The following is a 16,227-nucleotide window of genomic DNA, read 5'->3' on the forward strand; positions in this document are numbered from 1 at the left end:
ATGGCGAGTTTAGCTGGCGTGTTTAAGGAGAAGGAAAGGACAAACTGGCTAAAGGCATGGCTAGCATTAGATATTGCAAAGCTGGGTTTTGAGAACTTTGTAACAAGCGAGTCTCAGAATTTTCACGACCACATTTACGACCAAGTTAGATCTACTTGCACCAGCTGTACCACAAAAAATGTACGGAAAATTTTTTTCATATGTCCTATGCAGATTTGCAATAAAGTTCGTGAGAAAATTATCACGGAACATCGGTATAATAGTGGGTCTTGGAATAATACAGATGCGCAAAAGTGGCAAACAAACCGGGGGTATTGTGAAATAGCCAAGTTTTATATCCAAACAGATGGATATGCTGCCAAGACATCATTTCAAGAAATAGACTTCAACGGAGTCGTCAGTTATATGCTAAACTGCAAGCGCTTTGAAAGCTTGTTGTCTTTTCCAATAACAACGGGAAACCCCACAACTCACATGCCTGCGTGCCTCCTTTATAAGGTAAGAACTGCAGTGTCTCTGACACAAGCAATGTTTGTTACGTATTTTTACTGCATATGTTCAAATATAAGTATTTCCTATTAATTATACCCCCATTACCATTGGTAATGGGGGCTATGTACATGTAGGAGTCACTTTGTCAGTCGGTTATTCTGTCGGTCTGTCCCGAAAATTTTATTCTATTGTCACCAAACTTGGTCCGAACTTGTATCTAGATGATGTCTTGGTTAAGTTTTAATATGGGTCATGCAGGGTCAAACTAGGTCACTGGGTCACTTAGTGCGTTTTAAACCGAAACTTTGTCATTTATTGTTAGTTTTTAAAATGACGTGGTACATTTGTTCACCATCATGGTACGGTGTGTCATGCGAAAGAAGTATGTCGATATCTCCAAGATCAAGGTCACACTAGTCACTTAGAGTTCAAAGGTCAAATGCTTGTCCAGGCCATAACTTTGTCATTTATTGTGAGATTTTAAAATCATTTGGCAAATTTGTTCACCATCATTGAACAGTGTGTCATGCGAAAGAATTACGTCAATATCTCCAAGATCAAGGTCACATTTTGAGTTCAAAGGTAAAAAATGGCCATAAATGAGCTTGTCTGAGCCATAACTATAAGGTTCATTGTAAGATTTAAAAATTACTCAGTACATTTGTTCACAATCATTGGACCATGTGTCATGCGAAAGAATTAAGTTGATATCTCCAACGTCAAGGTCACACTTTGAGTTTGAAGGTCAGAAAACGCCATAAATGATCTTGTCCAGGCCATAACTATGTCATTCATTGTGAGATTTTAAAATTACTCTGTACATTTGTACACAATCATTGGACGGTGTGTTATGTGAAAGAAGTAACTATGTCATTCATTGTGAGATTTTAAAATTACTCTGTACATTAATTATATTCACAGTCATTGGACGGCGTGTCATGCGAAAGAATTCAAGAGTTCAAAAGTCAAAATGGCCATGAATGAGAATGGCATAATAATTCTTTAAAATCGCCATAAAGTACATTGAACACTACGCGACTAACGATTTTTGCCTAAATCACCAACACACGGTGATCACCGCAAATGCTATAAATAGAATCTCCGTGGTGATTCACCGTGACTTACTGCGTTCACGGTCAATCGGGGTGAAGTACGATTTTCCTACATTACATGTATAATCTTCACAGCGATGTAGCAATATGAGATTATTAGCATTGTTAGCAGATATAAGAGAGTATCCTTTTTTAAATGTCAACATGTATTTTTTTTGTCTTTTTAAATGCCGCGTATAAAACAAACAAAAACGTGTTCGCACATAGCTGTAGGATACCGCAAATGGGGGAGTGATAATTGCGTTTTTGATTATGCAATAAACTGTTTGATTAACAGTTACTTTGAAGCCAATGATTTCAATAGACGCAGAATCCTGCGTTTTGATGCGAGCAAATTAAAAATGACTCGTGTTTGACGCAACCCTTTTTTTCTGCCCTGCGTCATTATGACGCATAGAAAATTTGACCTGTGCGTCAGTCAGTTAACATCTCGAGTTCCATGGTAATAAATCCCGCTGTGCTCCTAATTGAAATTAATGTTTCAGTATTTGAAACTCGGTTTGTTCGAGGGAATACCCCGGGCATTGTTTATCTTATCTCATCTCTTCCAATACACATGTCACCGTCTAAATAGTGCGTGCGCACTAACTGGGTAATTAGCAGCAGTGATTACGTGATAATTGATTGACCATCCGATAATTGCAGGTTTTTTTGCAGACTTTGCAGACGGCACGGTTAAAGAAAGTCGGCAAAAGTAATTAAAGAAAAAACAAAATTGATCAAAGGTCTATTAATTACGTATAATCATTATGTCCAGCTAGTTTTGTCAGTTTGTTAATCCACCGATAATTACGAGTAACACCCATCTTATATAAATTGGAATCACAGTTCATTTTTTATGCTCCCCCCCAAAAAATTGGTGGGGAGCATATAGTCGCCGCTTCGTCTGTCCGTGCGTGTGTCCGTCCGTCTGTGCACAATTTTTGTCCGGACTATTTCTCAGCAACTAGTAACCAGAATTTAATGAAACTTTATGGAAAGCTTTACTACCAAGAGGAGATGTGCATATGATCAGCCAGTTCTGGTCGGATGATTTTTCACAGAGTTATGGCCCTTTGAAATTTTCCATTAACTGTACATATAGTGCAATTCTTGTCCTGGCTATTTTTCAGCAACTAATGACTGGAATTCAATGAAACTTTATGGGAAGCTTCACTACCAAGAGGAGATGTGCATATTATCAGCTGGTTCTGGTCGGATGATTTTTCTTAGAGTTATGGCCCTTTGAAATTTTCCATTGTACGTATAGTGCAATTCTTGTCCGAGCTATTTCTTAGCAACTTTTTACGGGAATTCAATGAAACTTTATGGGAAGCTTCACTACCAACAGGAGATGTGCATATTATCAGCCGGTTATGGTCGGATGATTTTTCCCAGAGTCATGGCCCTTTGAAATTTTCTATAAACTGTACATATATTGCAATTCTTGTCCGGGCTATTTCTCCCCAACTACTGACTGGAATACAATGAAGCTTAATGAACTACCTTGAGGAGATGCGCATGTTACATGTATTAGTGGGTTCTGGTTAGATGATTTATTTAGAGAGTTATGGCCCTTTGAAATTTAAAGTTGCTAAACCATCCATCGTATTATTTTGTCCAAAGTTATGCCCCTCAAGACGTTTCCTTTTATCTGAATATATAGTGCAATATTGTGACAAAAAAAAACTTAAATTTATTATTAATTTTTTTTTTTTAAAGATCATCTCACAAATGACCACCACACCCTCACACTATACCCCCCCCCCACCCCAACCCCCCAAAAATATTTTTTTTTTAAAAGGTTAAAAACACAAATATTTATTTTTATTATTAACCAGGTTTTCCGAAGGAAAAAACTGGTTATTAGATTGGCGAATGCGGGCGGGCTGGCTGGCTGGCGGGCGGAACATGCTTGTCCGGGCCATAACTATGTCGTTCATTGTCAGATTTTAAAATCATTTGGCACATTTGTTCACCACCATTGGACGGTGTGTCGCGCGAAATAATTACGTCGATATCTCCAAGGTCAAGGTCACACTTTGAGTTCAAAGGTCAAAAATGGCCATAAATGAGCTTGTCCGGGCCATAACTATTTTAAAATCATTTGGCACATTTGTTCACCATCATGGGACGGTGTGTCTCACGAAAGAATCACATCAATATCTCCAATGTCAAGGTCGCCACGACTAAAAATAGATTTATTTTGAAACAAACTTACAAAGGGGGTTAATTTTGTTTGTTCATTTCAAAAGTTCAGTTTGAGTAGTCTCCCTTTATCAATTTTTTTTCACAATGAAAACCTGGTTTTGTGACAATTTTTTCCCTTGTTTTATTTTTGAAATACCGTCCAACCATCGCACCCAAGAATCCCCTCCCCCCCCACCCCCTCTAAATTTTTTTCTTTTCTTTTAAGATCATCTCACAAATGACCACCACACCTTCACACTATTATACCCCCCCACCCCATCCCCTCCTCCCAATTTTTTTTTTAAACTGTTAAAAAACAAATATTTATTTTTATTATTTTATTTTTGAAATACCGTCCAACCATCACACCCAAGAATCCCCTCACCCCACCCCCCCCATTTTTTTTCTTTTTATTTCTTTTAAGATCATCTCACAAATGACCACCACACCCTCACACTATTATACCCCCCCCCCCTCCCCCCAACCTATTCCCCCCCCCCCCCCCCAAAATGTTGTTTTTTTGAAACGGTAAAAAAACACAAATATTTATTTTTATTATTTTATTTTTGAAATACCGTCCAACCATCGCACCCAAGAATCCCCTCCCCCCCCCACCCCCCCCCCCCTAAATTTTTTTTCTTTTAAGATCATCTCACAAACCCAAATTTATTTTTTTTGAAACGGTTAAAACACACAAATATTTATTTTTTATTATTTTATTTTTGAAATACCGTCAAACCATCGCACCCAAGAATCCCCTCTCCCCGCCCCATCCCCCCTTCCCCGTTTTTTTTTTGTTGCATTTTTCCGCATTTCTGGAAGATAATGTAATAAATGTCCACACACCCATAATACACCCCTCTTCACTCAACCTCTCCCTCCTTTTTGTTTTATATTGAGAGTCCCTTCACTTTTAAAAAGAAAATAGATGAGCGGTCTGCACCCGCAAGGCGATGCTCTTGTTTTTAGTAGTCACTGCAAATCACGGCGATTGCCCTATCGCAGTGTTTCGCGTTGATTCTACAGCTGATCTTTATCGCAAGATGATCACAGTGAAATCAAGGCGGAATCACCGCGAATCACCCGTAGAGTGTTATCGCGGCTAATCGCGGAGAAACACCGCGATTTGTCACGTTGGCCCAAACGCGGTTCTGTGAGATTTAGGCAAAAATCGTGGGTCGAGTAGTGTAGCTTCTCTTGTATTGTGAAGACAGCATGCAAAATATTCTGTGTGAATGCAGCATGTGGGGTTATATGTGACAAAGCTCTAGTTATACATAAATGTACATACAACAATGATGTGAATATGACAATGGTATTTTTTTCTTGAAATAGTCAAAGGATTTATGGGTATTAATAAAGTTAAATGTAAATTGTATTTAATATTATTTCAGAAACTAGTCTGTACCGTCCAAAATATTTCGGTTTCCTCTGTGCAAATTTGTTTATTCACTTACAAAAGCATGCAGCTTCTTAACAATTGATACATGTATTTTAAGAATTTGCGATTATTTTTCAAAGTGCAATATGTTATAAAATCTTATAACAGTTCTTAGTACTCTAGCAATATATTTACCCAAAATATAAGTTATTTATTTATGTTCATATGATCTACATGTAACACTTCAATTTCAAACAAGCATTAGATTTAAATTGTTTGATATGAATAGTGTACACATGTACATAACTTAGCTTATTTGGAGATTAATTAAAAAGTTTTCTTTTAATCACAAAGACTGAACATTTAGCAAAGCTTATTAATAAAGTGGAGGTTGAAACAGAAGTGTTTTTATTTGCATCACACACTTTATGATATACAATGTATAAACGCTAACACAATTGTTCCTGGGCATGTTTTTTCAATAGGCTTTAATGTCAGATTTAATAATATTGTAATGCATATTGGTCATGTGTTTGTCTACTAGGCTCGTGAAATCCATAAAGCTGTGCGTCACTCTGCTGATATGAAACTGTCTGATAGGGATCTCCAAGACTACTTCAAAACATTGAAAGAGCTGCTGAGGGATCCCGGCAAGATTTTAAGTCTGAGTCTAAGCCATGATAGCCATGCCCAAAATGCTGTAAAGAAATTAGAAAAGGTAGTATGTTAATGTTACATGTATGTCCTGTCAACTTGCACGTTCCCTTGCATAAAAAAGAAGATATTGGTTCAGACATTTTTCTCCATTTGGCTAATCATATGAAACAATAAAGCACCCTCCCCTTATCGTTTTGAGCTTCTATGGGCGTATCACGCTCATGGAGAGCTTTTGTGATCACTTTTTGTCCGTCATTCTCTACAGCATTGTCTTTTGTGCGTCGTCAGCATTTAAACTGTTAAGCCTAGTGGCCACATTGATTGGCCAATTTTGTGAAACCTTGTCAGAAAAGTTAGTAGAGCTGTAACGATTAGGTTCGATGCATCGAAAAAACGGTTCAACGCCGCTGATTCGATTTCGATACCAATACGGCCAATTTCGTTTGGATTCACTGCAATCCCGATAGATCCGCATTTTAAACCTTACTTTTCAAATCCGTCGTCTAAACGTTCTTGTCATTTTTAATACGTCTTGTGATTGGTCAATAGCCAATATTGCATCCTATGAATGAATGAATAACATGCTGAGCATTACATCAGCCGGTAAAATTGCTTCTTCAACCACAACGAAAGACGCGCCGTCAAAATTAAAATCAAAAGTATGGGAACATTTCAGGATTCGCAAAGGTTCTGATGCAAGGGCAACTTGCAAAATGTGTTTTGTGGACGTAAGTTCCCTGTATAGTTTGTTTACTAAACTGTGTGCATTCTGTTAAGAAGTCATCTGGAAGTTGTTTATATACTTGCATGTTGTTGTTTTTTTCTGTTAATCACATGTGATACATTGTGCATTTTATGTTATTTAAGAATAACTCAAAAGGAGGTTTTGTTGAATAAATTTGTTACTTTTAAAACAATGTTGTGTTTTTAAATGTTATTTAAAAAATTAAACACTTAATGTACAACATAATAAATTAATAACAAATACCAAACATATTAATTCATGCTTTGAACATACCAAACATGAAATAATTTGCAAAATAAGCAGCAAATATTTTTATTTGAATCGAATTGAAAATTATCGAATTGGACCATTTGGTATCGAAATGGAATCAAATCGCTTGATGGGTGAATCGTTACAGCTCTAATAGTTAGGGCAGGTTTGAAAAAAAGCTTTTGGGGGGGGGGTGTCAATCTTTCGCATGGTGTATAAATCAACACAAAACTTGCTCACAATATTCATTATCTTCATATCTCGGCTCGAAAGTAATTAAACGCTTCTGGACAACTTAGCTGGCAAGGGATGGGGCTGTTTTATTTCCTTGTTTTATAAAATATTATCACTGTCAAACATTGTTAACACTCTGGCAGTTATATTTTTTCCGAATCATCAGAAACAATGTTGCAGACATTCAATAAGTTCTAGTAATATATATGCAAATTAATAAAAGTTCAAGTCTATCGAAAAGTTTTGTTGCAGAGGGGACTACTTCTAATAATATTGTAGTAAATCTTGCAAACAATCTAAAGTCATGTTTTTTTCTCAACCATCATGAAACGTAAAACCTTCCCTGATAGATAGTTTTATAATATTTTTTATAGAGTTTGTACATGTAAATGGTCTCTAACAGCTGTCAACAATTGCTGTTGTGGTTTGGGCTGTTTTCTGTATATGACAAATTTGAAGTCCCATCAATTCACTGTTACTAATATCGTGAGATTACAGACATATTCGTGCGGTCTTAAAACTGCCTGATGTAAAATAATGGGAATTCAATGTTTCACTCAAAATCTTGGATTTGACGATAAACGTCTGATCTGATAAAACGCCAACGGCATACACAATTTATGCTGGTTGTTAGATGCAAAAAAGCATGTTCATCCCCACTACATTTGCATCTGTAAGTGCCTTTACACCGAGTGGGAGGCATTAAGCCTTACACTTATCCGTAAGTCTTTATATACGAACGAAAGTCTTGCATTTTTATGTCCTTCACCACTATAACGGGGGACATAATTATTGTTTTTGCCCTGTTGGTTGGTTGGTTGGTTTGTGTGTTTGTTTGTGCAAACTTTAACATTTGCAATAACTTTTGCAATATTGAAGATAGCAAATTCATATTTGGCATGCATGTGTATCTCATGGAGCTTTACAATTTGAGTTGTGAAAGGTCAAGGTCATCCTTCAAGGTCAAATATATGGGTCATAATCGCTTATTTAATGTACACTTTTGCAATATTGAAGATAGCAACTTGATACTTGGCATGCATGTGTATCTCATGGAGCCGCACATTTTGAGTGGTGAAAGGTCAAGGTCATCCTTTAAGGTCAAAGGTCAAATATTTCGGGACATAGTGTTTCACAAACACATCGCTTGTTTAATTTGAAATCCTTTTTAAATACTGCATGGATCTCGCTCAAACTTTCACAGATAAAGGTTCTTAATCTGTAAATGATCTGTAAGACAGGAATTTTAGATGCAACTAGCTTTGGCAAAATGTTGGCTCTTTGTCTGTGTTTAGCTACTCTGTGCATGAAGTGGTCAAGGTGAGATATTGTGATCACACTTGTGTCCGTTGAGATGTGCGGTGTGTGTACTCAACATTTAGCTCATTACTACTCAAAACGCCACATTTTTTTCCAATTTTGATGAAACTTTGACAGAGTTTTTTTTTTATCAAAATATAATTTGTCCAAAAAGTAGGTCACCAGGTCAATCGTACAAAAACGTTTGTTACCACTATAAAGGCCAAATATTTGACTAAATATAGATGGAATTATGTATGTTTATTTAGACAATGTCTAGGCAGAGTTCAAATATGGGTCAAGTACATCCACAAACTAGGCCTCTTGGTAAAATCTTACAAAAACCTATATACTGCTCTAAAGGCCATATTAATTGCTCAATCTTAATGAAACTTGGTTGTAACGTTTTTCTTGACAATATCGAGACGATTCAAAATCAGACTTAAATCATTATCATATATGAAGATTTACTAAGCATAACATTTACCTTGCATACTGCCTGATATGAATATTAATATATATATCGCGATCGTGTGGGATAATAAAGGTACAAAGCTTTGTGTGTTCAGGTTCTTCCTTTTACTTCAGATTCAAATATAAACAATGACGTATATAAACAACAACAAATATGGCGTGACGTCAGGGACGTAATACACTTAAGCGCGGCGCGGCAAATAACGTTACGTTACATTCACAACATTCTAGGGGCCGCGAAAAGTGACAATTATTAACAATCAGAGGAGAATATGTATCATTACTTATGATATCCTGAATCATTCGTTAAAATCTTAAGATTGCAGTAACACTAATTTGACCACAAGTATACATGTTGATTTGAAATGAATATCAAATGTTTATCACTCAATTTCTGAATAACAATTTCTTAACAACAATTTAATAAGTGTCTCTCATATTTTAATTACATGTACACTCAACTGTCTATTTCGGTATTTCAATCACAATTGCGCGTTAACCTTTAATACTTAATTGATCTCTATTCAACATCACTAACACAAAGCGTTGTGCGTACAGGTTCTTCCTTTTACTTCAGATTCAAATATAAACAATGACGTATATAAACAACAACAAATATGGCGTGACGTCAGGGACGTATCAACTTAAGCGCGGCGCGGCAAATAACGTTACGTTACATTCACAACAATATACATGTATGAAATATAAAGTACAAAAAGGACATTAAGTGTTATTAAAGATAAAGTAACCACTTCACAATGTTAAGTGCTTTAATATTATTTTCACTGCCAGTGTTATTTTGTGTATAACTATCAAGTTATTTTGATTGATATTATAAATTGCAAAGTAAAATTTGTACCAACAAAGCTCATTAAAAAATCAACAAGAATCGTGTTATTATACCCCACGAAACGTGATATTCTTAGTTGTCTTGAAATATATATAACCGTTACAATTTTCTTTTACAGTTGGAAAAAGACACCTTACTTTTGACTACATCGGAGATGATGTGTCTCCTGGAGGCTGTGGATGCAACTTTGAAGCAACACTTGAAAGTTACTGTCAACACATCAGTGAATGAGCTCAGAGAAAACACAGAATTGTGTATTGAGAAAATCAAAGACTATATGGTTACATGTAAGGAAGAGCTCGCAAAAGAGGCAGAATTGCATAAACAAGATTTTGATAAAAACGCAAAAAAAAGCATGAACTATTATAATGAAGTGACTGTCTTGGGCAAAAGAGACTTTGATGGGAACGCAGTCAAACGCACGCAAGCCTTTGATGACAACTCAGAAAAACGCAAGCAGGAGTATGATGAACACACAGTCACACGCACGCAAGCCTTTGAGGAGAACGCAGAAAAACGCACGCAGGAGTATGATGAACACACAGTCTCACGCAAGCAAGCCTTTGAGGAGAACGCAGAAAAACGCACGCAGGAGTATGATGAACACACAGTCTCACGCACGCAAGCCTTTGATGAGAACGCAGAAAAACGCACGCAGGAGTATGATGAACTCACAGTCTCACGGAAAAAAGACTTTGATGATAATGCAGACAAACGCACGCAGGATTTTGATGAGATCGCAGAAAAACGCTTGAGGGACATTAATGAGCAGCGTGGAAGAAATACTATTTTCATTGAAACTTCCTACAAACAGTCCAGTAAAGGTATAACTAAATTATAAGCATGCAATTATACAATTTGAAACAACTTTTTTAACATATATACTAACTTTTAGAACCACTGTGCTTCAAATAAATGGAATGCCCTTGATCATTTAGATCATATGCATTTAGATCAAATGCTGAGGTACAATCGACACAAGTATACAACATTTGGAATGGATACAAGTAAATAAACGAGAATACTTTTTGTAACACTAGTATGATTACAATGTCCATACATACCCTAAAACCAACATATTAATCCAGCTTAGCTTGTTATTAGAAAACTTACACGATTTAATGTCATTATACAATGGATATTACTTATGCATAAGCGATTCAAAAATCATCATGAACACTTGGTAATTAGCTGCGATTTCGATATTTAGTAGATTGCCACTAATTTCATTGGAAATTAAAATCACATACACTAGTGGTGTGAAGGTTATAAGTACAGACTGCAAGCAATTTTGGGATTCTTTATGTGTTTTTTCCCCATAAAACTTGTGTTATGTAACTTATTACAATCATTATTGGCAATGGGCTGTAAATGTTGCTGAAAATCGGCCAAAATTAAATTCTTTGTTTTGGGCAAGGTCTGAAAACATTTAGTAGGTTAGGCTCTGCGTTTGTTTTTTTCCTCCGCTATTAGTGAAACCAATCTTGAATGTTTATCCTGGTATGATTTCATGATTACCCTGATATTAAAAATCTATTACACAAAAGTTAAATAAGTTATTATACGCCCGTTTTTCAAAACGGGATGTATAATAGTTTCACCCTTAGCGGGCGTTGGCGGCGTCAACAGCAGTGTCCGCTCTCTTACTCAAATAGTTTTCATTGGATCTTCACCAAACTAGGTCAAAAGTTGTATGTAGACAAAATCTAGGTCAAGTTCGAATATGGGTTATGCCGGGTCAAAAACTAGGTCACGGGGTCACTTAGTGTATTTCAAGGATTAAGCATGGTGTCCGCTCTCTAATTGAAGTAGTTTTCATCCGATCTTCACCAAACTTGGTCAGAAGTTGTATCTAGACAATATCTAGGTCAGGTTGTAATATGGGTCATGCTGGGTCAAAAACTAGGTCACGGGGTCACTTTGTGCATCTCAAGGATTAAGCATGGTGTCCGCTCTCTAATTGAAGTACTTTTAATCCGATCTTCACCAAATTTGGCAAGAAGTTGTGTCTAAATGATATCTAGGTCAAGTTCAAATATGGGTCATTCCGGGTCAAAACCTAGGTCCCATGGTCCCTTCGTGCATTTCAAGCATTTCACATGGTGTCCGCTCTCTAATTGAATTATTAGTTTTCATCCAATCTTCACCAAATTTGGTCAGAAGTTGTGTCTAGATGATATCTTGGAAAACTTCAAATATGTGCTGCTTAATTTAAAAAAAATATATATCATTTTGCAACTCAAATGGTTAAGTTATCAAGTTGTTCAAAACCTTCAAACGGGCGTATCTTCTGACAGTTTGACACTCTTGTATTTCCTATGCTTTAAAGAATTTCAAGGAATTCTGAGAGTATTGTCAAAATAGTAGTGAATATCATTACTTTACCTGTTGACCCAGATTTTAACACATATAACCTAGATGTTAGCTTGTCTATTCAACAATAGGTAAGAGTCCTTCTACTCAGCCAAATGTAGGCGTCCGCCTAATGCTCAGATTATAGACTGTTATTGATTGTTCTGGTACTCTTTGGACGATTAGGAGATAGATTATCTGTACTGGTAAGTGATACTCTGTGGTCAGCTCAGGTCACGATTAGACTCCACATAACTGAGTAGTTCTCTGTACATATCTTTGCAGAAGGAAATGGTTTGAGGCTCATATAAATTATTTGTCAGTGATGTTTCAAAATAAATACTGATAACTACTCAGTTGATATGCAACAAGCCATTTTTAGCCCACCTGAGCACAACGTGCTCATGGTAAGCTTTTGTGATCGCCTTTTGTCCGTCATCTGTCGTCCATCGTCCATTATTTGTTCGATGTCAACATTTGCCTTATTAACACTCTAGAGGCCACATTTATTGTCCAATCTTCATAAAATTTGGTCAGAAGATTGGTCTCATTGAAATCTTGGATGAGTTTGAAAATGGTTATGTTTGCTTGAAAAACATGGCTGCCAAGGGGTGGGTCATTTTTATGTCCCCCACTATAGTAGTGGGGGACATATTGTTTTTGCCCTGTCTGTTGGTCTGTTGGTTGGTCTGTTGGTTGGTTGGTTTGCGCCAACTTTTACATTTTGCAATAACTTTTGCTATATTGAATATAGCAGCTTGATATTTGGCATGCATGTGTATCTCATGGAGCTGCACATTTTGAGTGGTGAAAGGTCAAGGTCATCCTTCAAGGTCAGAGGTCAAATATATGTGTCCCGAATCGCTTATTTTATGAATACTTTTGCAATATTGAAGATAGCAACTTGATATTTGGCATGCATGTGTATCTCATGGAGCTGCACATTTTGAGTGGTGAAAGGTCAAGGTCATCCTTCAAGGTCAGAGGTAAAATATATGTGGCCCAAATCGCTTATTTTATGAATACTTTTGCAATATTGAAGATAGCAACTTGATATTTGGCAAGCATGTGTATCTCATGGAGCTGCACATTTTGAGTGGTGAAAGGTTAAGGTGAAGGTCATCCTTCAAGGTCAAATATATGGGTCAAAATTGCTCATGTAATGTAACTTCTGCAATATTGAAGCAAGCAATTTTATATTTGAAATGCATGTGTATCTCATGGAGCTGCATTTTTTGAGTGGTGAAGGGTCAAGGTCAAGGTCGTCCTTCAAGGTCAAACATCATATAGGGGGACATTGTGTTTCACAAACGCATCTTGTTTTTTGTTGCATTTTGTGCATTTGGGTCAACGTTATTGTTCTGAAAAATAGAATCTTGTTTTCCTCTCAATACATTAAAAGAAGATAAAGGTATTGCGCTGGTATTTTGTGTGAATGTAGCTAAGATAAAGATCTTGCTTTTAAGGTTTAATTTAACAATTATTTTTTTAATAATTGAAAAACAATATCTTTGTCACATTTCTTGTTTTAATAAATAAGTGTAACACTTTAGGTTTACGTACATGTATACTAATAAACTACTGCAGATTAAATATGTTTATGTGATCATTTCATTGGATTACTTACAGGACATGTAGATTATACTATCCAAGCGTAGAACAGTAGAGTCTTCGGAAAGTACTTAATATCTAATATGTACTACTTCTCAACATACGCGGTAAATGATACAGAGAAATTAATATCTAATATGTACTACTTCTCAACATACGCTGTAAATAATACAGAGTAATTAATATCTAATATGTACTACTTCTCAACATACGCGGTAAATGATACAGAGAAATTAATATCTAATATGTACTACTTTTCAACATACGCGGTAAATGATACAGAGAAATTAATATCTAATATGTACTACTTCTCAACATACGCGGTAAATGATACAGAGTAATTAATATCTAATATGTACTACTTCTCAACATACGCGGTAAATAATACAGAGTAATTAATATCTAATATGTACTACTTCTCAACATACGCGGTAAATAATACAGAGTAATTAATATCTAATATGCACTACTTCTCAACATACGTGGTAAATGATACAGAGTAATTAATATCTAAGATGTACTACTTCTCAACATACGTTGTAAATAGTACAGAGTAATTAATATCTAATATGTACTACTTCTCAACATACGCGGTAAATGATACAGAGAAATTAATATCTAATGTGTACTACTTCTCAACATACGCTGTAAATAATACAGAGTAATTAATATCTAATATGTACTACTTCTCAACATACGCGGTAAATGATACAGAGAAATTAATATCTAATATGTACTACTTCTCAACATACGCGGTAAATGATACAGAGTAATTAATATCTAATATGTACTACTTCTCAACATACGCGGTAAATAATACAGAGTAATTAATATCTTATATGTACTACTTCTCAACATACGCGGTAAATGATACAGAGTAATTAATATCTAATATGTACTACTTCTCAACATACGCGGTAAATGATACAGAGTAATTAATATCTAATATGTACTACTTTTCAACATACGCGGTAAATGATACAGAGAAATTAATATCTAATATGTATTACTTCTCAACATACGCGGTAAATGATACATAGTAATTAATATCTAATATGTACTACTTCTCAACATACGTGGTAAATGATACACAGTAATTAATATCTAATATGTACTGCTTCTCAACATACGCGGTAAATGATACAGAGAAATTAATATCTAATATGTACTACTTCTCAACATACGCGGTAAATGATACACAGTAATTAATATCTAATATGTACTACTTCTCAACATACGCGGTAAATGATACAGAGTGATAAACATCTGATACGTAAAACATAATATAGCATAAAAAAATGTCTAGGAACAGGCCTTTTTGTGGCCTATCTACGGACTCAATCCCAACCCGATATTGCAAAGAAAATATCCCAATGTGATTTTTTCTCACTTTCCAAAAACAATATCATTTGTTTATATTTTTTAATAGAAACTCTGAAGTTCGTAAAGATTTTTTTAAATTTCATCTTACAAATTATATAAGTTTAAATTATATGGTTTTATTCTCCTAATTGAATTATTATAAAGAGTTAACTTATATTAAAATAGGTTTTTCCCAAATCATTAAACTTTTCGTGCGAAAAAAATTCCTAATCATGAAATTTCATATTACGCAAAATGGCCAGACAAAAACATAATACAATAGTAACGACTTTTGTGAAAATATTGTATAGCATAACTTCCATGACAACTTAGTATGCATTTTATCGCACACATGATGCGCATGTGTATGAACACTGACCCAAATCTCTGTTAAACTAAATCAAAACTATTGTTGTTGCTAAATACCTTTTTTGTTAAGGAATACCTGTTGTTGCCAGTGTGGTTCCGAACCCCAACTTATATATTGTATATATCTACATATTTATCTAAGGTGCATGTTTTATATCGCAACTACAATGGTATTAATCATGTCTAGATCACATTACACATTCCGATTATAAGGATGTGGCTAAACACACTTTATATTAATATACTGTATACAGGCCTGTGCACTGCGCAACATTAGAACAAAACAGATCTATAATAGTTAAACCAGCTTTTGTAAATGTAGTTGTATTTGTATGAGCATGTAAATAGACTGATGGTATTCACTGCGCACTTTACATAGCCCTAATGTAAGCTCACAGGAAAAGGTTTATAACTCTGTTCTTCAATTATGCATAATTATAAACACTTTCAACTGAGAAAATCACGATAAAGTATACAGTGCAAAACCTTTATATCAACGTATTGATGTGTACTTATTATATACAAAATTGTCGAAATTTTGTGCACACAAAGGTAACATTTAAAAAGTTACGTTCACATAATCTGTATAAATTAATATTAAAAAGTGATTACAGTTTTTTTCAAAGTTAGGGCTGCTATAGGGCCCCATTCCTAATGGTTTAGGTTTGCCTGCAAGATTTATATATCTTTGTTGATACTACTGTATACAAACCTGTGCACTGCCCAACATGGGGACATAACACAGCTTTAATGGTTAAACCAGCTTTTATTAAATTTATTAATATTTGTACAAAAATGTCTTACGTATTTAATAATGAATAATAAAATTATGAACAGTCTTCTGTTTTTTTTAATGTATACCAAATATGTT

At 35.2% G+C, this 16,227-nt stretch overlaps 1 protein-coding gene across 1 annotated transcript in view; it reads left to right on the top strand.

Annotated features, from left to right (window-relative positions):
* The window catches only part of LOC127840426 (uncharacterized), a 31,224-nt gene continuing 14,997 nt past the window's right edge, over positions 1–16,227 (top strand). The window contains exons 1-3 of the mRNA XM_052368841.1: positions 1–144; positions 5,699–5,872; positions 9,781–10,486. Coding sequence (XP_052224801.1) covers positions 1–144; positions 5,699–5,872; positions 9,781–10,486 — 1,024 coding nt within the window. The remainder of the gene's footprint in view (positions 145–5,698; positions 5,873–9,780; positions 10,487–16,227) is intronic.

The sequence above is a fragment of the Dreissena polymorpha genome, chromosome 8 (assembly GCF_020536995.1).
Source record: "Dreissena polymorpha isolate Duluth1 chromosome 8, UMN_Dpol_1.0, whole genome shotgun sequence".
NCBI classification, from domain to species: Eukaryota; Metazoa; Mollusca; class Bivalvia; order Myida; family Dreissenidae; genus Dreissena; species Dreissena polymorpha.